Source organism: Drosophila gunungcola, assembly GCF_025200985.1.
Source record: "Drosophila gunungcola strain Sukarami chromosome 3L unlocalized genomic scaffold, Dgunungcola_SK_2 000002F, whole genome shotgun sequence".
Lineage (NCBI taxonomy): Eukaryota > Metazoa > Arthropoda > Insecta > Diptera > Drosophilidae > Drosophila > Drosophila gunungcola.
Genome location: NW_026453178.1, coordinates 1,145,612 through 1,168,034, shown reverse-complemented (window position 1 = coordinate 1,168,034; position 22,423 = coordinate 1,145,612). Strand labels below are relative to the sequence as shown.

Below are 22,423 nucleotides of genomic sequence, written 5' to 3'. Positions count from 1 at the left end.
CCTATTATAAAGGGGATTACTAATTCAAATTATGTTATTATTCAGCGATTACATTTAGAAAACCCTTCCTCTAGTTTATTTTAACCTAATATGGTTCTATAAAACTACCAGTTTAGTAAATCATTTTTGTTATTTATAAATTTTTCATGTTTTGCAGCCTGCATTCCCATACCCTCTCTTTAAGCGAAGCGAATTTTCCACTGGGTTCTCTGTGCACTGGTACTTGTTCACCTTTTTGGAGAGTTGGAGAGAACTGACTTCTCTCCTCTCTCGTGTACCTGTGTGTGCGGGTGCGTTCTACCTTCAATCATCTGTCTGTGATGGAGAGTACTTGTTTTAAAGTAACAATTTCCATTAAGATAATATATAATCTACCTGTCCCTATATTTTTAAAAAATATATATGCAAAAATAGTGATATTTAAAAAATTCGATTTTTTAATTCCGACGAAGAAAAGGAGAGAGAGACGTTTTTACTCTCTCTCGCTCTATCTGTTCCGCTCTTGCTCTCCATTTCTCTCCCGTTCGAAACCTATTTAAGGGACCCGCGAATCACGCTCTTTGTTATTGCCCGACAGATATTCAGCCCGCGTTGCTTGTGTGTTCGCTTTCCATTAAAAAAAAAAAACATCAACACAAAATATGGACATTTGATAGGCACAAAGTAATAACCCAATAAAAACCTATATTTGTTTGGGAAAATATTTAACGATTTTCGGATGTTTTAATATCTCGGCGACAGGTTTTTCTATCTCCGTTTACCGCACGTTTTTTTCATTCGATTCGGAACGGTTATTGTTGTTTTAGTGAAGCACACCTACAAAAAAATACAAAAACCACTCATACACACTCGAAACACACATATACACGGTTGTGATTTGGCGCGCTCTAGTGTGCGTGTGTAAATACAACAAAAAGCAAAAAGTGAGGAAAAAATAGGGAAAACAAGAAATTCGGAGTGCACAGAAACAGAAAACGGCAAGCGAAACAATCGTAAAGCCAAAAAAAGAAAAACAGCGCAAGTTACAGTTTTCACAAATCGAAGACAAACAAGAAAATTTCGTTTTGATTTCCAAGATTTTTTCATGATTGCGGGTGTGTGTGCGTGCAACAGCAACAAATACCAATACCAACGCGCGGCAAAGTAAGAAGCAGAAAGCCAGCGCGAAGCAGAAGAAGAAGAAAGATGATGTAAACTTTGTTGTAACCCAAAAAAAAAAAAAAACACAAAAAACAAATAAGTGTAAAGCAGAGAAAAAAGAAGAAAACGGAAAAAGTTGTACTTTGAATTCTTTCAATCTTCGAGTGATTTTAAGATTTTGAGAATCTTCTACAAAATCAAAATGCCAGAAACGGAGCAGGACAGTTGCAACAAAGAGTGGCTGCAATCGCAGCTGAGATCCCTGGACTCCAAGGAGCTCATTCTATTGGATTGCCGAGGATCCCACGAGTACAGTGAATCCCACATCCGCGGAGCCGTCAACCTCTGCATTCCCAGCATCGTCCTCCGGCGTTTGGCAAACGGAAAAATCGACCTGGCCTCCACGATCAAGTCGCCGGAGCTGAAGGAGCGCATCCAGACGGGCTACAAGCTCTGCTGGTTCATCCTGTACAACGGCGAGGGCGTGGTCGGCCCGAATCCGGAAATAGCTAGTGCCATCCCCATGGACTCCATCATCAGCACCCTGCACCGTCGCCTCAAACAGGACGGCTGCCGAGTGGTTGCCCTACAAGGTGAGTCATCTAATAACTCTTAAAAACAATCCAAAAAAACGGACGTAGACCTTACAATATTCTTTGACATTTGACAGAATCATACAAAACTTGTCAAAAAGAGTAATATATTATAAGTTATCAATCAAAAGCAACTAAAAGAATATAAAGCGAATGTTACAGATAAGAACTTCCTCATTATACTGTAGTTAAAACGACTAAATCTCAGTTTTAGTAACTGGCTTCGTGACTAATCCTTATACAACTTTCGACCTTAAACTCTCAGTTTTCTTTTTTACAATATATATATAAAACTAAAACACACTGGTATGTTTTTCTAGTTAGAAGATTCAACATAGTCATTAAAACGTTGGATTCAATATATGGCAGATTACATAAACAATTTGATTTTGTAGATATCGTACCAATATGAGTATTGCTTTCAATTTGAAACTAATAACGTAATACCTAGAAGGATCCGTATGACTTTGAAACTAATCATCTGTTTAGTCGGTACCTGTAACGCAAAAAGAATTCTAGATTCATTGTAATGGTATCAGATTCTTAAAATACCTGATACTTGCCAACACCGTCCATAAATCACTACGGCACATTCCATTCCTAGGCCTAAGCAAATCATAATTTATTTATACTTCCCAATGTTGTTTGCGGCATTTTTAGACCGAAACCACGAATAAACCAAAACAAAACAATGTCGAAAGAATATTTTTAATACAAGCAAGCACTGCCTGGCCATAAATAAACATTTGAGTGGATTTATTTGTTATTATTTTTTCTTTTTTTGCGGAACAGAATGTCTGGGGGGAGAAGCTAAAATGAAAAATGCAAAAAAGCTTAGTAATCCCTATTGCTGATAACGCTAGCGCCAGATTAGATTTATATTAAGTCTGTCTGATCTCGATTTGACATTTTATAGTATACTTGATAGAAATTTCGTACTGAGGCTTTTAATAGATTTCACCTTCTTGAACTTGTTTTTTGTTGACACGTTGTTGTTGATTTTGATTGATTAAAAGTTATATTCGCAAGCAGCCTCGATAGCTTGTGTTTTTTAATGGTTTTTAGAGTACTTTCTTGAAGAAACGGGAAAATGTTAAAATGGATTTATTATACCAGTTTTGTTATGTTTTATTCATTTGTCACAAATTATGCATAACGACGAACCTTTATTATGCGATCCAAATTGTTTAATGCGCTCAATGGTTTTATTCATTTGCCCTTATCACAATTACAGGCAATCGATGAACAAAATTCCAAACTTGCCATATCGCCGAATATTTATCCAATATATCATGCATTCCTTTCCCCACTTGTGCATTTTATTTATAAACACAATGCCTCTCCTTGATTGCCCCAAATCAATTAAAAGGCGATTTAAATATAAAAATCATTTGGTAATTTACAAACACGTTCGAAAATTAAGGAAGTCATAAATAAGCAACAATTCTGTCGAAGCTTTTGAGGTCTTCCCACTATTGTTGACTACACACTTTTGTCGTGTTCCCATAGATTTGTGTCATTCAGAAAAATGTCACAATTGCTTTTCAGTGAGTCGGGGTCCGACTCCCATGACTCAAAGCCACATAAATTGCCATATATGTAGAGGAACATATGCTTATTTATGTGCATATATGCTTGCTTTTATTTCTGTGCATATAGTTCAAATATATACATAATTATCTGTCTTGCCTATGGCTTCATTTTATTTTTATCACTTCAATTTCCGTTCGCTTACAGGCAAACCAGAATTGTGATTATATTTATACATATATATATATATATATATATATGCTACTTTCCCATCCTATAAAAACTTTACGTCTGCTAATATCGCAAATTGACAATTTAGCGTCAACAAATGGACCGACTTTCCAACCTTCTCCTCCCACTTTTTATTTTTTGAAACTTTTCTTTGTTTACCGATTTAATTTCGAAAGAAAAATAGAACTTGAAAGGCCAAGAAATTAGCATAACATAAGGTGCCTTCCCAACGATGACGTCAGGCAGTGAAAAGAGATGGCACCACAGAAAGAGATAGCTGCACGAGAGCATCCTGCGATATCTACCTGTGCTCAGGTAATTAAGAGAATTGGTCCCGGAAAAATTTTACGACCGGCAATACCAGGGAAACACCAAAAAAAAAAAAAAAATAAGGAACCTCTTGACATTTGCCAGAAGAACAAAACGGAATGGGAATGAAAATAAAAATAAAAATGGAAACACGAAGAGAAGGTAACAGCGTGAAAATCCAGTGTCACCTTTTAAAGGATTCCATTGTTTTTCCGGCCTGCTGAAGTGCCCGCTTTGTTCAACCGTTTTCCTTAATGATCCCGAAATGGTAAATGAATTCTTCGACCTGAGGGAAATATTTTGAATGGAAACATTTATGAGCAACCGACTTTTATTGCATTTCCCAAAACAAAACTCAATAAAACAAATTTCTCAATTTCAACAAGATGGAAGAATGAGTTTCATAATTGTTTTAACGATTATTCTTAATGATCTAGAAATCGTAAGTGAATCATTGGCATAGTTTGAGCAAACACAAATTCAAAATCAATTTCACAATTTTGCCGTAAATGATTTTCATCTTTCGGGGGAAATTGTCGGACTGGCTTATCTTATCACGTGAACTGGGGTTGGCTCTATATGCCATGCAAATGCATTAAAAGCAACTGAGTATAGAGGAAATTGTGGCATAGATATGTATATGTAGGTACATACACTGTGTATCGGCATTCCAGAATTTATTTGTGTTTGGGGGATATCTGTGGCTATTGGACACGATTAGAAATGGGGCAGGAAGTTTGCGTTGGCAAGCGAACGGAACTGGGGCAGGTTTGCAAAAATAAAATAGGGGAAGGAAGTTTAAAGCGGAAGACAGAAAGAGGATGTAAATAATGATACATTCAAGAAAGATTTAAAACGCAACAGCAAACAAACTGTTAGGAACACTTAAGCCATTTATATGACAAAATATTTGTTTGAATCATTTAAATGCATTATAAACGTTGTTACCTACACTAAAGGCATCATTCATTATGTTCACTATGCTTGAATAAACAAAAATCTTGAAAGATCTTATGATTTTTTTTTCTTTGCTTTTAAAAAAGTTTGTGTTTCTTGCTTGTAATTAGTTCCTTTAGGCAGCCTTTCTAAAATCCTTCCATATAACACCATGTTTCGTGTTCATTAGAGCTCTTTATGTGCCTTCCCCTAATGGCCACTCTAGCTAATCCCTTTTTGTGTTCTGGCCAACAGAAAAACTCCGGCTAACAGCCGCCAACCAACCGTCGGTAATCAGCTTAAGCTCCCCGAGCAAACTTCACCAAGAAGTTCTTACCAATCCTTGGGTACAATAAAGTTTTTCCCTCCTCTTTGCCGCTAATTAACCTTGAAATTCAATCAAGTCCGGGCAATTATAAGGTCTTTGTCAACCTTTGATGCTGTCCCTTTTGCCAAGCCAGAAGCTGTCTCTTTCAGATTCAGGTTCGGTTTCAGGACGATGATGAAACTTTATTAAGTCCCTGGGCAGCATGGAAAAATGCATAATGCATCGCGGGCAGATACGTTTCCAGCTTGAAACGCCGATGTAAAATTCATTTTAATTAAATGCCACTTTGTATGCATTTCTCGGAATTAAAACAATTAAGATGGGGCCAACTGGGGCACCAACTATATAGGATAGAATGCGAAATGTACACTCTTATACAGTTGAGGTCAAAAGAATAGTGGTATTGGCACGCTTTTAGCATCAAGATCACAAAAAGCTTTCAAAGTATTTTAATTTTAAATAATTAAATATATTTTTAGTTTATTTTAATATGTAGTTTTTGGATTTTTGAGCTAATATTCTTAAAGTTTGATAATATTTCAAGTGTATAATTCGGTTTTTCTTATTAATAATTTTATCAGCCAAAAATAATACAAAATAAATTATTAAAATTTTTGGAATAACAACTGGTATTTTGGCCGCATCTGCACTTGCTCATATGTGTGTGTGGACTCATTGCTTTAAACTGCAGCTTATGTATCGTAAACTAAGCATTTCCGTTGATGGAATTTAATTCAATTAGATCTAGCCGAGTTCCGAACCGCTGTAGTGATCGTGGGCTCTCTTTGAGGGAGTTGAATGAACGATGCATCTCTCTCTGGAGACTGGAAAATCGGGAGATGAGATCCGCGCGATGGTGATGGGAGGGAACTTGACTCGTCTGCTTTATTTTATTTTCTGTCTTCTGCCTTATTTCGTACGTTTTTATGGCCAGGCGGATACAAAGCTCCGCTCTGTTGGCAGCCGACCCTTTTATAGAGATTGAACTCGAGCTGCTGCGCATGCGCCATAAAAAACCACTTCTCGTCGAGCCGCCTGCATTTCCACTGGCTTTTCCCAACTGGCTTTTCTCCGACTCTCCGTTTCGGAGAGTTGTTTGCCTCATTTGCTGTTTTTAACGAATTCGTTGTTGCCGCTTTTTTGTTTGGCTTATTAGTTTTTGGCCTGAGACGGGTCGGCATTGATATTGTCTCTGGGCCCCGGCGATTTTCTCAAACATTTTCCACTGCATTTTCTCCTCACCCATTCAGATATTCACACAATACAGTGAAGCATACATACATAAATTAAATAATCCAAAAAATGTATGTTCATAATCCATGGGCCTGTCCAATTAAGAGATCCAAATAGTGACTGAGCAAATGTACCCTCAAATCTCTTATAGATCGTGCTTACATATATAGAATTTTACACAACTTGTACTTTGAGTTCTTGAGCTTTTATTGAGTTTTTCCTGTGAAAAGTAAAGTAACACGTGGCACAATCCCAAGGCCAATCGAATGGACCGTCTCTCATTACGATTTCATGATAATTCATCACAAAGGCGGTGGCTCCCACCAAACCCCCTCCCCCCACAAGTTTTCCCGCCCCCTCCTCTTCCTCTCCATTGAGGCAACTCTGCCAACTGGTCTGCCTTCACCGAAAAAAAATCGGCGTCAACAACCAGCTACAAAAAACACAGTGAAATAACTGAGAGGCTGAGACAGTTGGCTTGGTTGCCCACCTACGTGCCAAAAAGCCGTTGGGCCAAATTTGTCTGCTGCAACAGTGGGCTAGAATGGAGCATGGAGATCATTTGCCAAGCACTCTAACGGTAAGGTAAAAATTAATATTTGCGCAAAATAAGCTCTTTAGTTTTTTGTGGAGTTTCAAAGCTCCAAGTTGTTCTACAAAACTGATATAATCGAAGTTGTTAATACTTCTAATAATAATACTTCTAATTAATAAAGTGAAATATATAAATTACTAATTGTCTGCTTGTTCCACTGTTCTCATCGATCCTACTATGTAGCCTTGTTGTTTTTTTGCTGTTTTTGTTGTTTTTGTCGCATGCCCACATGCAAATTGAGCCGAAAGACAGTCGGACATCTTTCCAATTGGAGTTGGCGTCAGCATCTTATAGAGTAATCACAGTTCGCGGGAGCGAGATGGGGCAAATGGGGGGCCCAAAGTGGAAGGAAGACAGCAACAGCATTTGACAAGCAGGGCGTTGGACAGGCAGTGAGTGGTGGAACGGGAGGTGGGAATGGTGGTCGGTTGATCTCTTTTGACTTTCAGCCTACGACAAAAGTTTCTAAGTGTTGTTTTTGTAGCTAGTAGTAGATTTGGGTCAAAGTTTGTGTGGGCTGTAATTGTAATTAAGCAGGCGTTGAAAACGGATAACTTAACTAGCGGCTAACGGCGAGACCCACATCGAAGAACGCCTCGTTGGAGGCTGTGCAAATATTTGCAGTTTAAACACAGTGATGCCTCTGTAATTCAAGTTCATAAGCCGTAGAAGCTTATATTCATTTTAAAGTGATGTCTTCTCCAAAAATGTAAGAAAAATTTAAGGTGTCACAAAAAATGCAGTAAAGATCTTATTCTCTGTTAGGATTCCAATTCGAGTTAAGGAGGTATGACTGCATTTGCAACATTCCAACGTTAACTGACGCAGGGAAAACAACAGTAATAACAAAGTACAGGCAATAACAAAGACTTCCGGTCAAATTTGTGCGGGCGTGTTGTCTCTTTCTCCCCACTCCCCCTTCTCTTTTTCCACCCACTCTCTTTCTCTCTTTTTGCGGTTGCATACCTCAACGTTCAACGGAAGTTTCCAGGGCGCATATAACATAAACACTCACACGAGCACACATATTCCATATGGAATGGGAAACAGAAAATCAACGGCGCATTGCAAATAGAAGAATGTGTAAAACGAGGGGGAGGACGGGGGCAGAAGGGGCAGCGGCCGGAGACGCGCTTCCCTTCATTCAATTCTTTTTTTTCTTAGCGGGGGACGACGCGTAAATTGTTATATTCTCGGAATTAGCAAGCAACAACAAAAAAATAACAACAACTTCAGTCTGTCGCGCAAAAAGGAAAAGCTAAAAAACAGAGAACAAGGGGGCGAGCATCAAAATGAAATGGAGCTAAAAGTTGTAGCCGATGCGCTTGCATGCATAAATCTACAGTAATAGCAAACAAGAAGAAAGAACTGAAGAATCAGAAGGAAAAGCAACAGCATGAACGCATTTCATCAAAGTGCAAATTAGTAACAGAATCCAAAACGAGAAGAGAACGAGCCACAAACGGCAGCAGAAGAATCAAGGAGGGTGGAAAAGAATCCAAAAAGAATTGAAAGAATCTACAGAGAGACCCAGTGAGAAAGAGATGGAGGAGAAGCGCTGTGCTTGACTTTTTTATGCGATGAGGCTTTAATTTTGTATATATGTATGTATGTAGGACCCATCTTCTTCATACGTCGGGGGAGAGAAAAAAAACAATTAAAAATTAAGAAAATAAACCCTATTTTTGCAATTCTTTAACTCTATTATACTTTAGAAATTCTGCCTCACCATTTATGCTATAGGGTATTTCTTATTCGTTACATCTTTAAACTTTCATTTGGTTTTACAGTTCTTGCGTCCTCACATTTTTCTCAATATTGCAATATTGTTGCCCCTTTCTTAAGTGCAGCGAAACAGAATCCTTTTCCCCTTGACAATTGGCTTGTGCTCTTCTTATTGGACTTCTTCTTGTTGGGGAGGCAATAAAGTCTTCCAACTAAGAGAAATATAGTGCTGTGTTTGGAGGCCATTTCCTATTTACAAGATTGAAAACAGCAGCGAATGTCCTTTGAAACTCAAGAAATTGCATTTATCTTTTATTTGCTAAATTTTAATTTTTAGCTCCTACTGCGAATGCTTTTGATGTCATTTGTTACCAGCCAGCAACCATAAATAGCATAACTAAAAAAAGTAGTAATACTATTACTTTAAAGTATTATATTTTTCAAATCACGGTTGGTCTTATCCGAGCTTCACTGTGTTTTTATTCTTCTGGTGCATATGCAATATTTATAAAATCCCTGGGACCTTCCTCGACATTCTGTTTTCATTTCTTATTTCCAAATGAAATTCAACGCACGTTGTTTGTAGTTGGATAAAATGCTACCGTGCAATTTCTGCTGTCGTCGCCGCTGTCTTTTGTTATTTGCCAGCCCAGCGGGTGGCTTGTGCTTTGGACATCCCTCTTTTTGGTGGGGGGAGGGGGTTAAGGTGCTTGGGGACCCAGTCTTGGACCTAAGTGCGTTTTACTCTTCTGTTATTATGCAAACTTGCCGCTGTCTCTCAAAGAAAAAATCAATACCGGAAGAGCACAGTCAAACTTTTGTACGTTGCCTATTAAATACATTTGAGTTCAAGGCACTCAAAGATGTGTTTTCCTCAAAAAATGTAGCTTTCGTAACGCATATTTCTATTGATCCCTGAAATATATATTGTACTTAAATGTATAGATAGATAGTTTTAAATGGGTAATACAGTTTTAATTAATTTACAATATTTATACTGCCAGGATGCCTCGAATAATTTGATACTTAGGAAATCCATTTAAGCCAAGAACTAATGATATAATAATTTAAGCTCTCTATAAATTATCCTACAAGGCTTTGGATGAGCTAAACAACTTTGACTGTTTTCTGTGTTTTACATTAACGGATATCTTTGCTACTACTTGTTGCATTCATGGCAGAGCAGAATAGCACAGTTAAAGCCACTGCAATTACAAAAAGCATCGCAAGAAGCAACAGGAAGCTGCACATTAAACTTGACCTCGTTGGCAACCTTCGCCCCAAAAGCACGAAACCATTACAAACGCACTCACAGGACACACTCACATCTACAGAGTGTTGGTTTACTTCAATTATCCCGGATTGGTTCGGATTTCCATTGCGAAAATACGTTTTCATCCACGCAACGTTGCCAAATTTCTCCACCACTGCCAGCATTGTCAGTTGCCGTTTTCAAGCAAATACAGAACAATATAATTAATTAATAATGCGGCATCCAAAAAGGACAGAAGCCAGAAAGGAATTGCGTGTGCACCAAAAGAAAAAAAAATGTTTTCATTTTACTTTGAAGTGAAGTCTTTAATGTTTAAACCACTTGTAAAAAAGTGATTACTTTAAAGCTCTTTTCATGTTCCAATTTCAAACCAGTATGCAACTCATTTGACATGAAAACCAAAATCACAATGAAGTACTTACATAATTTATTGTAATTTATTCAACATTTTTAAATGTAAGGACATGTTTTCCAATTTAAAGTTGCAATTTGAGTAAACCATATTTTCTGATAGTGGATTCGGGACCCAAAATGGGTCCTGGGGCAATGTAACGCTGCCAAAGCTGCGGCTTCCTGCTATTTATAGCTCACAGCTCCCCAAGGGATGAAGATAGCTGGGGGGTGGTGGGGGGAGGGTTGGTAAATTTTCGGGGCGTGCCTAGACCAAAATTAGGTTTTTGCTTATTTACATTTTGATTGATTGGCTTACGCAATTTGACATTTTGCCAGCGACCCGAGCAGGGATGCCAAAGGTAATCCCCCGGCACCCACAACAAACCCATCCCCATCCCGCACCCATTAGAGGGTCATTAGATGGGTGTCCCCCGAAATTTGTGGAACACAAGGTGAGGCTTACAGAGTCCGTTCGATTGTTGACTAAGAGTTAAATTTGTGTGTCTGAGCGGGGAAATTATGTAAGTGTAGGCATTAAAGTGTATCTGGGGAGTACTTGAAGACGAGTCGAGTTTCTGGGCAAACAGCTTAGCAGTTTAGCAGCAAGGCAAGTTTAATTGCTGAATAGCTCATCAAATAGATAGATAAGCTTAAATAATTAAACAGAAGTGGGGCAAAAAAAGGAGTAAATTTCCTCTAATGTTTAGTCGGCTTTCGTCACTAATCATCGTCACTACCCACGACTCCTCTTTTCCCACATGTCCCATTTGCAACTATTTGCTCGTACAGCGATGTAGAACGGACGCCTAACTGGCTTATTTAACTATCCACTCAATGAGTGAGTCCGTATTGAACAAGTGACTAACTGATTAAGTGAGCAACTGATGCGGTGACTAAGCTCAGTCTCTCATGTCGGCAGTATTCTTTCTATTCGCCTGTTGCTTGCAATGCGGAAGTGGCATCAATGACGGCGAAGAGCTCGCACGTTCGTCGAGGACACTGAAAAAAAAAATATACTTGTTAAAACTAAATATTTAAATTGGTTGCTACCAGGCTGTTTTAATTTGTATTAAAATTATACAATATTTTAACATTTGAACAAGAAATCACATATCTACTGGGAAAGTAATTATTTCTGAATAAAATCAATATCGAATACTATTTCTTTCCGTGTTAAAACCTATCTCACTCTTTTGCCGCCTATCTCACTCTTATCCCCTCTTCAATTGCAGCAAATTGAGTGGAGAGCAAAAAAAAAAAAAAAACGTAAAACTTAATTGAATGCATGAATGAATGAATGAAATGGAATGAAAATGGACTTTAACTACTTATGGGGGTCTGGCTCATTTTCCATGCAAATATGTTGCCGTGGGTTGTTGAGCAAATAGTTGCGTGCAAAGTTGCCACTTAGGTTGCCTTCTCTTTTTTGCTGTCTTCATTACGGCTGGGTTCATTCATAAAAGCCATTTTGGCATGGAAGTCGGCTTATATAAAGGAAAACTCTTTCACTTTTCCACCCACACAAGCCCAAACTCGAAATGTACATATATGTTTGTATATCAGGTGCAGCAGCATTAAAAACTGTGTGTGCCGAGGTTTGGGTCCAGAGTACGCATACATATTTATTTTAGTTGATTTTTTAAGAGGTCTGCCTTCGCTTTTTCCATATATATTTCTCCATACAATATTATTTTCTTGTGGGCGAGGCATTTATTTAGAATTTTGTGTTGTTTGTTGCAGTTGTTACGTTCATTTTTGGTTTTACGGCCGTGGGCGGGGGATTTTCAGAGGCAAGTTGCCGGTGTGGGCGACTCCCACAGCAGCAACAACAATAACTGAAACACAGCAGCAACATGAACTGCCTCGGTAGCAAAAAAAAAAGGCAGCAGCAACTGTGACTTGAGCCCTGGATTTTATATACCTGATGTTTTTGTTTTTTAAAGCCCGTTCGGCAGTTACGTCAAGTGTCTGAGCCAGTTGAATGGCCAGGTACAGTAAACCCAGCCTATAGGTAATACAAAGTTAGTGGGCAATCAATTGAGAACGGAACAGCTCAATAAAATTCTGTTAAATAATCAAATCAAATCAAATGAATTGGGTACAGTGCACACTCGTAAAACAATTTAAACGATTTTTTCCTTACTTTAGATTACTGTATCGAATATGCACAGTAACTCAAAATAAAAAAACATTATTAAGTTTGTAACATTTTCTTTGATAAACTCTCTCTCCCCCAACATTTATTTGCTAACTAGAAGTAAAAATCACCTTAATAGCTAGAATTTTTAATTAAATATTCAAGGCTTAACCAAAGTGAATATGGTTATCTATCGATCACAATCCAGTGTCAAAGTCTTTGATTGATTGTCTTGAAACTTTCACCGAATCAATAATTCGAGAGTGCCCTTTAATATTCAGCGCTCTGGCTGCACATGTGATATTTGCTAAATGCCAGGTATCTTTGAGGTGCTCTCATATGCAAACAACGCCTTAATTTCCGCTTTTTACCACCGGGCAGATGGCCCAAGGGCAATCCAAGTGCAGCCAAAGCAAACGTGAACGTCTGACATTTTGCAAGTCGCTTTCGGTGTCTGTCTCGCTCTTCGTATCAATCAATCATGTTGTAATCAATCAACTTCCGTTCTTAAACACGAGAACAAGTAGTTAAAATGTCAACGCTTTCAGACAAGAAAAAAGGAACACGAGCGCACAGTTGATTAAGAAATTATGCCCATCAGTGAGGAAATGCAATGATTGGAAAATCCACAACAATTCCTTCTTCGAAATATACGCAGGCGGAAGTGGCAGACATTAATATTTTCCTCAAGTTTTCTTCTTTCTCGAATGGTTTTTTTCCATTTTCCTGTGCACTTTGTTTATGCCAAGTTGGAAAAAATGTGCCTCCATGAATAAAAGCAAGGTACACGAAAAATAATTGTTTTATACTAAAGTACAATTTTTACAAAAAATATAGTAGTTTATTTAAAAAAAATATATTCTTATTGAAGTTTTGCCTGTAAAACAGAAACAAGAAAAGAGAAGAAAATTCGAAGCTTTTTTAATTCTTAAATCTTGATTTTATCTGATTCTTTATTTGGATATATCCCTCAATGTCATGTATTCTATTTAAAGCTATTAAAATATGGTTTTATATAAAATTAATGACAAATATAATTCAGTTAAAAAACTTGTAATTTGCTCTCAGTGAAAGGCATAAAAAATTCGATTTTTTTTTTGGGGGGGAAGAAATGGAAGAAATGTAAACAAAATTGGGGCCACGTTGAGTGGGGGAAAAAACATACGCACCCGCCCACATCGATGGGAGATACTAAATGCTCTATATGCATATGGCTAATGGATATGGGGTCCCCAAATGGGGCTCGCATTATGGTTGCCGTTGTGTTTTACGGCTGTGCCCCGTTTCCTCTTTCCGCTTTCCTCTTTCCCCATTCCTCATTTCTCATTTCTCATTCCAGTTGAAATCGAAAAGCGACGACTGCGGACGGACTACTGACTCATTGACAAATAGCATTGAACTGCAGGCAGGCGTTGTCTCGTGGTCTGGTTTTTTCATTCATGCCAGCACTCCCCATTCTGCCCATTCTGCCACCCATTGCCTCACAAATGCACACATGCGTGCGGGTGCCTGCCTGCCTACATATGTATATAGCATGGGGATATATAGGTACCATATATTTATAGTACCCGGGTATCTCAGTAGCTCAGTATCTGGCATTGTGCAACGGCCGGCTGAGTGCATTTGCCAGACCAAGAAGCACCAGGGCGCGAGTAAACACCATTTACCCACTGCCGCACACATTGCGTATGCGTAATATCGATTGTCTCAACTTTGAAACATCCCTTTGAACAGCGAACAGCTCGAAATCCCTACGACAAACAATTCGAAAACTCTAAAAAAAAAAAACGAGCTACGGTGGTGCATGGCATGCGGCTGAAGAATTTATGTGCCGACAGTGATTAAAAAGGCATTCTGTGGGGCCTCGGGAATGCAACGGAATAATGCGGAAAAATGTTAAATCAAATAGCTTTAAAAATTCCAGTACAGGCTCGGAAAACACATGGCGATATTGTGTTTGAAATGTTACAAAAATTGGTATTGTTGGGAAATAGTGCGGGTTCATTGTTTTCATAACAACTTTGCTTTTTTTTTATTGCATAACTAGAGGAAACAAACAAGTATTTATTAAAAACTTAAAGATAATATTTATATGTCTAAAACATTTTTATTAAAAAGTTCAAGACATTAAACTATAAGTGGCTTAACAGAGAATTATCTATAAATATGTATTTTATTAATCATACAGTTATCCACGTTTAAAAGCTAATTTAATTGGAGCAACCAAGTATTTCCAATGAATTTCTTCGACATTTAAAATCCCATACAATATTTCCACGGAAAACTTTCGAGATCGGTGTAAACAAAACCATATAAATAGATATGGGAATAGAAATGTTCGGTATGTGTCGTGTTCCGCTGAATGCATATGTTCAACTTCCGGCTTGGAGCTTGGAGCTTGGTGCTTGGTGCTCCATGAAATCCATCAATGGGCCAAACCAAAATGATGCAAAGTACGTGTCTCGATTCGCTGGGGATTCGGACATGGATTCGGTTTTGGGGTCTGGTTGCGTATCGGGCTCTGCATCCACTGTTCCACTTAAGGGATCTGCGTCATCTGAAACCGCAAATGAATTAAACAAGGCACACACTCGAAAAACGCCCACAGAATGGCAAACCATACAAGGGCTCTGCCCGCCCTCCCCCCTCACGAAAAAAGCACTTCTCTAACAGTTTTCATGCGGCAAAATAGAAAAAAACGTAGAAAAAGTCGCCTACGTCATATCCGTTGGGAGCAAAAACAACAAAAAATAATAAAAAAAAGGCGGAAAAGAGGTGAACGGGGGTGATTGGGGCTCTGAAGTGGTACCTGTGAATGAATAGCGTTGCTGTTGTGGGTGTGTGCCCATATCTGTGTACTCACTGTATCTGCGGCACACTGTTGAAACCCAGCGAAGTGAGCTAAAAGTTATTTAACTCACGTTTTGTCTTTTTTGCGCCTGTTGTTATTTTTTATATTTACACACGGAGATAAACAAAACCAGCGAGAGAGCACCAGATAAGCAGAAAAAATAAAATAGTACACAAAAAAGTTTATACATACTATAATTAAAAGCAAACAAATAAAAAATAACAATGAATGAGCGGAACAAGTCTCTTTACAAAACTCTTCCGAACTTTGATGCCCTTTTTATACTCGTTTACCTAACTCCATAACTATTCAACAATTATACTAGTTTTACAACTTTGTAATAGAACATAAAAAAGACATCAAGTTTTTAGCAAAATCATTAGATACGCAAAAAACCATGAATGAGTGAAACAAATCGGTCAACAAAACACTTTAAATGTTCAAGTTTTTTTTTTTATAAATTGTGGGCGCAAAGTGGATGAGTTGAAAAAAACGAAATAAAAATATTAATATACGAAAAAAAAAACAATGAATGAGCGGAACAAATCGTTTAAGCCCCCAAACATTGTCTCCCTTTTTATATAGCCACATAATTATAAATAATCGCAACAAATTTGGAACACTGTGGGGGCGAGGCTGATGAGCTGACTTAAGTGGGTTGGTGTGGTGGCTTAGTGGTTCAGTGGGTGGGTGCTTTCATTCCAGATGTGCTGTGGTTGCCAAAATCCGGTTTTCTAACAAATATGAAATATACTCAAAAGCATTTTTTGTTTTTTTTTTTTGTTTTGTTTGCTCGCATTTAGTTTACGCTTTGTTCAGTTCAGTTCAGCAATTTGTTGACTCGCTTTTTTTCAAGTTTACATTTTCAACGGTTTGAAGGTCGTTTCCACTGTTATTCACGATTGTTTTTGTGGTTTTGTTTTCTCTTTGTTTTGTGTGAACTCATCAATGAAACAATCTAAACACAAAAGCACTCACAAGTGTGACACAGAACGTGACAAAAAAATATAAAAAAAAAACTATAAAGATATAGATACTGGCACACACTGGCAGTTATATGTGTGTGATTATAAACCATATGAGGGCAAAACAAGAGGAAAACGAGGAGAAACGATTGCCATATGGGCAGATACAAATTGTAAATTTATATTAGGGTTAGTTTATAATAGGGAAAGTTACCTGTAGCGGTACAGTGATGGAAAATATGCATTATTAATAAAATGTAAACACAATTTGTTTAAGTGGGTTATTTTAATTCATTTTATTATTATAAGATTTAATTCTTTTGTCTTTACTTATTATAAATTGCCTTCTTATACCAATAAAATAAATAGATAGAAATACATGAATGCGGTACTTAAATATAAAAATAAATTAGTTAAATACAACATTCGTGAATTTCTTAAAAATTATTTAGTTATTGAGAAAAGGAAAAAAATTTAGTCTGTTGAGATACCTACCTACAAATAAACATTTAAAATAGCCATGACAAGGATCATTTTCTAGGAAAAGCTTATCCAGCATTTCCGCCTTATTGAGCCACCTTGGGCCATGAATTTTTCCATCTATTTCTTCCGATCCATTCCATGGAACTCAACGTTGGGCTGAGTTCGTTTGAAAAGGAAATTGCTATCAAATGCAGTTTGCCATGTCATACCGAGGATTGATATCCATGGCCATGGCCGCTTTGTAATCGGTGCAAAAAAAATGACTTCTCCCCTTTGGTTTTTTCTGCTTTTCAATCCGGCCATATCTTGGGCTATTTTTAAAGTTCTGCAGCAAGTGCAGATTGAGCCGGCAAAGTGCGTATACCACCCGTTGGCCCGGCAATAAATGGATGATAACTGAACTCTTTGCTGCGCCTTCCGTTTTATTCAATTTGCTGTTTCTGTTTTTTGCATTTAATATGCGCCAAGTAGAAAATTGTAAGCTTCCGTTTTGCGTTATGCTGATGAGCAGTTGACGGTTGCCTTTTTTGATGGCAATTCCCATACCAATCTCAAGCTTATAAATATAGAAACAGCATTTCCGTTGAAATGGCCAGTCGCACTTCCGTTTCCAATTGCTGGAAAGCCGATCTTCCCCATTTCCTTGGCCCCTTTCACTCGGTTTTCCTTCTTTCCCTTTTTTTTATGAATGATTCGCTTGCAAGAATTTCACGCATACTTGGGTTGGGTTGGGTTAATAGCTGCAACATGCCGCGTAGGTGTTGCCTTACCAAAGACGAACGACCAAAAAGCTACACTTGGCCAAGCATAACGAACGTCAAATTCCAGAGGCCTCAAATGACATGCTGGCCAAAAGCGAGGCCAGAAAGGTTTCAAACACTTAGTTCAAAAAGCATTCTAAACTTGACTCCCTTCTCTATTTAACTTGCAGATGGATTCTCCAGTTTTCGCCAAGCATTTCCGGAATGGTGCGAGGATGATAACCAGGCGCACAACAAAGAGATGGAATCTAGTCGCAATGTACAGACCGATCAGTTAATGGGTCTTAGGTAAGTGGAACCTCTTTATTAGCTTTAATAGAGGATATTAAACAATAACAAAGTTTGAACAAGATTAGCGGGGATGTCCCTGAAAACTGGTTGATATATGAAAGAAACAAATTTTCTGGGACATACCTTATTAATCTATATTAAATTTTAAAGTTTAATGGATATAAGCGGGGAAGTTTTAGAATTCTCTTGTTGAAGAGATTTCTGGGATTTTTTTTTCAACAGATTTGTTTATTAAGTGAACTTTAAATCAACTTCAATTATTATGTTTTCTTATTTTTTTATGAGTTGTTTCTTTTTCATTTAACAAATTCAAAGAATCCCTTTTTAAACTCAATCTATGGTTGATAACACTTTTTTTTCTTTTGAAATATTCTCATGTAAAATGTATTGTTTAATTCTTAACCTTTAAGGCCCTTTATAAAATTCCTGAAATTAATTAAACTTCACCTTCGTGTGTTTGGCAGATCCCTTCGCATTTCCACACCGCATTCCGATTCCGCGTGCAGCAGTTCGGCCGAATCGTCGGATTGCGAGAGCACCAGCCACCATCACCACCACCACCATCATCATAATTTCAACGAGGCGCCCGTGGAGATAATTCCGGGATTATTGTTCCTGGGAAATGCTTCGCATAGCTGCGACTCGAATGCATTGCAAAAGTACAACATTAAGGTGAGTCCTAGTCGCTTTATGTCCTTGTACGCTAATTGCTAAAATTTTAAAATTTACTTTTCCAGTATGTGCTAAATGTGACACCAGATTTGCCAAATGAATTTGAGAAGTCGGGCATCATCAAGTATCTGCAAATTCCGATCACCGATCATTATTCACAAGATTTGGCCATGCATTTCCCAGATGCCATACAGTTTATAGGTAAGCACTTAAAACTTTAAATAAGTAGTTCTTAATCAATCATAACCATATGAATTGTCAAAAAATACTTCCCCTAAATAATGTTTATAGTTGAAATCAGATTTATTTATATGGAGAGGCAGATTTTTGTTTTAATAATTTTTAAAATTGTATTTTTTTTGGCTATCATATGAAAATGAATGTTTAATAAACAAATTTAGTTAAATTTACATTTTAAGTTTAAAACAACTTATTTTTTTTTTAAATTTTTTTTTGATTGGAGTATCTTTTTTGTAATATAAACATAAATATTTACGATAGTTTATACATAATTGTTAGGTTATTGTTACTCCTAATTTTACATAATGCTATACAGATTTTTCGGAATTTAAGTTTATTCAACATTATAAATAGTATTTATTAAATATTTAGAGGGCTACAAGTGATAGGGGTAAATGATGCCATGCAAAAGTAATATGATGTCATCCTGATTTATCCATTCAAAACTAATGCTCTGCTTTTTCCCTCCTCCCCAAATTCACAGAGGAAGCGCGGTCCGCAAACTCGGCGGTGCTGGTCCACTGCCTGGCCGGGGTTTCGCGCTCGGTGACCGTGACGCTCGCCTACTTGATGCACACCCGGGGCCTCAGTCTCAACGACGCCTTCACGATGGTCCGGGACCGGAAGCCGGACGTGTCGCCCAACTTCCACTTCATGCAGCAGCTGCAGTCCTTCGAGAGCCAACTGCGCCTGAGTCCCGGTGACGGACAGGCGATGGACGAGTCCGGAATGATGATGGGCACCGTTGTGTCCATGGCACTGGGACATCCTGCCACCAGCGGGCCCGTGTCCAATGTTCTAACAGCGAATCCCAGTGTGGTTGCCTCGCGTTGCGGACGCGGCTCCAAGTTCTCGTGCAATTGCATTGCGCCCGATTGCAAGTGCATGCAGACGGGTGGATTTATGGCCGCCCATTTGGCCAAGGCCACCGGCGTTTCGCCCGATTCCGGCATCGAGTTCGACCGCTGGACCCCGTCGGACGCGGGTCTCAAATGAGAGCAGCTGGGCGGTAAGAGTTTCGTGCTGCCGCCGAGTCAGGAGATCCTAGCAGCAGCCGTCGCCACATCGCCGCCGCCCATCGGCCTGGCGGTCAATCCGGACAACATGTCGCCGGCCAGCACCACCAGTTCATCCACCTCGACCACGACCACGGCGGAGGCGGTTTCCGTGGTGGAGGTTGTGCAGCATCGCGATCAGGAAATGGCCGCCGAGGAGGAGCACATCAAATCCGGCGCCGAGGACGATGATGAGGATGGGGCGGGCTAGATGGCTGGGCGTTTCCCAACTTGCTGGTCACACAAAACACATATATAGTACATACATACATATGAGCCGCTTATTGAATAGGGGTATGATTTCAAACTTTTAGAAATGTACAAAAAGTCTTGAGGAAATACCCAACGTACACATATATTAATTAATACCACATAAAAAAAAATAATTTAATGTTTAGTACATTTTTAAGGTCAAATGCAAACAAAATCCAATGTTATCCACACACGCAAACCAACTAAAACTATACAAAAAGAATGAATAACTAAAATATATAAAATATATTTATATATACGCAGTGTACATGTTTGTATTTAACTCCTAAGCCAAGTCAAAAGAATAAATATATATATATATATGAAAGCCGAAACAGAAATAAACAATTAAACCTTAAACGGTTTTTCTAGGCGTATAGTTTTATTTTTAGTTCTAAATTTTACTAAAACTCGAAATCGTTTTTAAATGTAAAGTTTGTTAGATGCGGAGCGAATGGCCGCGAATGAAAGCCAAGCCCCCTAATATAAATATATATACCTACCACATAATTACCGAATGCCAAGTCATATAAGTGTAAAAGTGAACTAAAATCCCGAGTATCGAAGAATTTTTAAAATTGAAACGAAAAAGAAAACACAAAAAAAAAAACACTAAATGAAAGAAAATAAAATACAACCATTTGCACAACACAAATAACCACAGAAAAACAAAAACTTTTGCTGCAAGTGAAACATTTTTTATGGTTTTTAAAAGGGTGGCACAGACCAAACAAGGTTTGAGAATTTGTCTAGATTGTAGGACAAGCCGATTAATCATATAAAAAATTATTTTCTACAAATGAAATGTTAAAGTTGGAGAACAGCTCGATGGAAATAAATAAAAGAAATAATTTGTTATAAAATGGATATGAATAAAGTTGTATGTCAGCTGTTTTCCATTCAGGCAATGTTGGTACAAAATTTTATCAGGTGACGTTTCAAAAAACAAAATAAAAAACCAAAATAAATCTGAACAAAGATTTATATGTAATACAAAAACAAAGAAAACAAAAAAAAAAAAAAAACTGAAAATAATACCAGAAACTTTTTTGGAAAAATAAGGCTGTGCGCATTATAAAAACAATATATATAACTGTAGAGACAAGCGGAGATTTAATACAGAATTTGATATGAAAAAGGTTGATAGGCCAGAATGGATGGGTTAGTTGGATTTATACGATACGGTGAACAACTTTCTTTGGCCCAAGGCAGGAGTTTGTTTCTAGCCAAAGCTCGACTGATTCGATTTGATAAAAAAGATAGGACAGACGGAGATGTGGTAAGTGAAATGGTCAGAATATTCTAAATTTTAAAGCTCAGGAACTAGGTCCAACCCCGACGATGGGTTGTAACGTTGCGATATAGGTATGCTTTGGGAAATATATAGAACCCAACCCACGTTGGTCTCACAAAATATATGCGACTACCAAGTCCATGGCACTCCTCATCCAAAAATATTCCATAGAAATCAGTGTCCACTTTGAAGAGTTTTTATTTTAAAACAAACTGGTTTTGATTAGAAAAATGGCTTTATTAAAGCGAACGAGTGGGTTTTGATTAGGCAGCTAAATACGGATTGAAGTTCCTGTTAAAAAAGGAAGCTTGCTAAGCTAGAAAACTTCTAGTTGCTCTAGCCAATAAGATTTTTGCAGAGGAAACCCCTTTCAGCTAAGCGCCAAAGCAAAAAAGGATAACTGGGAAAAATAACTTAAGCAACAAGTTTAAAATGCCAATCTAATGTTGAAAGCCTCAGTCAGTATAACATAAATAAGAAAATACAATTATTAACTATTGAACGGCATAAAATACGTTTTTTAAACAAAATGCAAAGTAAACAAATCCCCAACAACCCGTTAATAATCGTGTGTCGAACGTTTTGCCACTTAATAATTAAGATAACGGAAAATGTATTAAACAAAAAAGGTTTGCTGATCCATGTGATCCATGTGACAAATTTCAACTTTTTTTAAACAGCACAAGGCGATCCAATTTTTACAAGCGAATGCGAAATGGCATCGAAATTTTGCTGCCAGGCAGCGCATTTGTTGCCCATGCCCTCCAAAAATGGGCGTGGCATGGGCCTATTTGGCGAGGTCATTTAATTCCTTTGGTTTTTGTTAGCATAAGATAAACAATTTTACATATTGTACATCTGAGTGTTGAATTTTTCCATCAATGTTTAGCACCAAGATAAAATGAAATTACAGCGACAGTGCCAACAAAAAATAAATACACCTAAAACAAAAAAAAAAATGAAATTAAATTTTAAATTAATTGTACCTTGAGAAAAGTCCAAGAGAAAAGTTTTGCGGCGGTAGCACTGAGCACGCAGCTTCAACAAAACCGATCGATAAGTAGTCGAACAATAAAGAAGAATCCCCTTCTGTCAACGTTTAAGGACGAATATTCTATAGCTAACTAGTTGTGTTT

General features: G+C 37.8%; 1 protein-coding gene across 1 annotated transcript; it reads left to right on the top strand.

Annotated features, from left to right (window-relative positions):
* Positions 1–574: 574 nt before the first annotated feature.
* LOC128257825 (dual specificity protein phosphatase Mpk3) lies at positions 575–20,651 on the top strand. Its single transcript, XM_052989035.1, has 5 exons — positions 575–1,733; positions 17,654–17,771; positions 18,239–18,446; positions 18,512–18,647; positions 19,171–20,651. The coding sequence occupies exons 1-5, from the start codon at positions 1,343–1,345 to the stop codon at positions 19,680–19,682; spliced, it is 1,365 nt and encodes a 454-aa protein (XP_052844995.1). The 5' UTR covers positions 575–1,342; the 3' UTR covers positions 19,683–20,651.
* Positions 20,652–22,423: the final 1,772 nt, after the last annotated feature.

Excerpts from the sequence above, each read along its gene's own strand:
- LOC128257825 (XM_052989035.1), top strand. The coding sequence starts at position 1,343 with ATGCCAGAAACGGAGCAGGACAGTTGCAACAAAGAGTGGCTGCAATCG. Across the intron at positions 17,772-18,238 it reads GATCAGTTAATGGGTCTTAG|ATCCCTTCGCATTTCCACAC; the intron begins GTAAGTGGAACC and ends TGTGTTTGGCAG. Across the intron at positions 18,648-19,170 it reads AGATGCCATACAGTTTATAG|AGGAAGCGCGGTCCGCAAAC; the intron begins GTAAGCACTTAA and ends CCAAATTCACAG.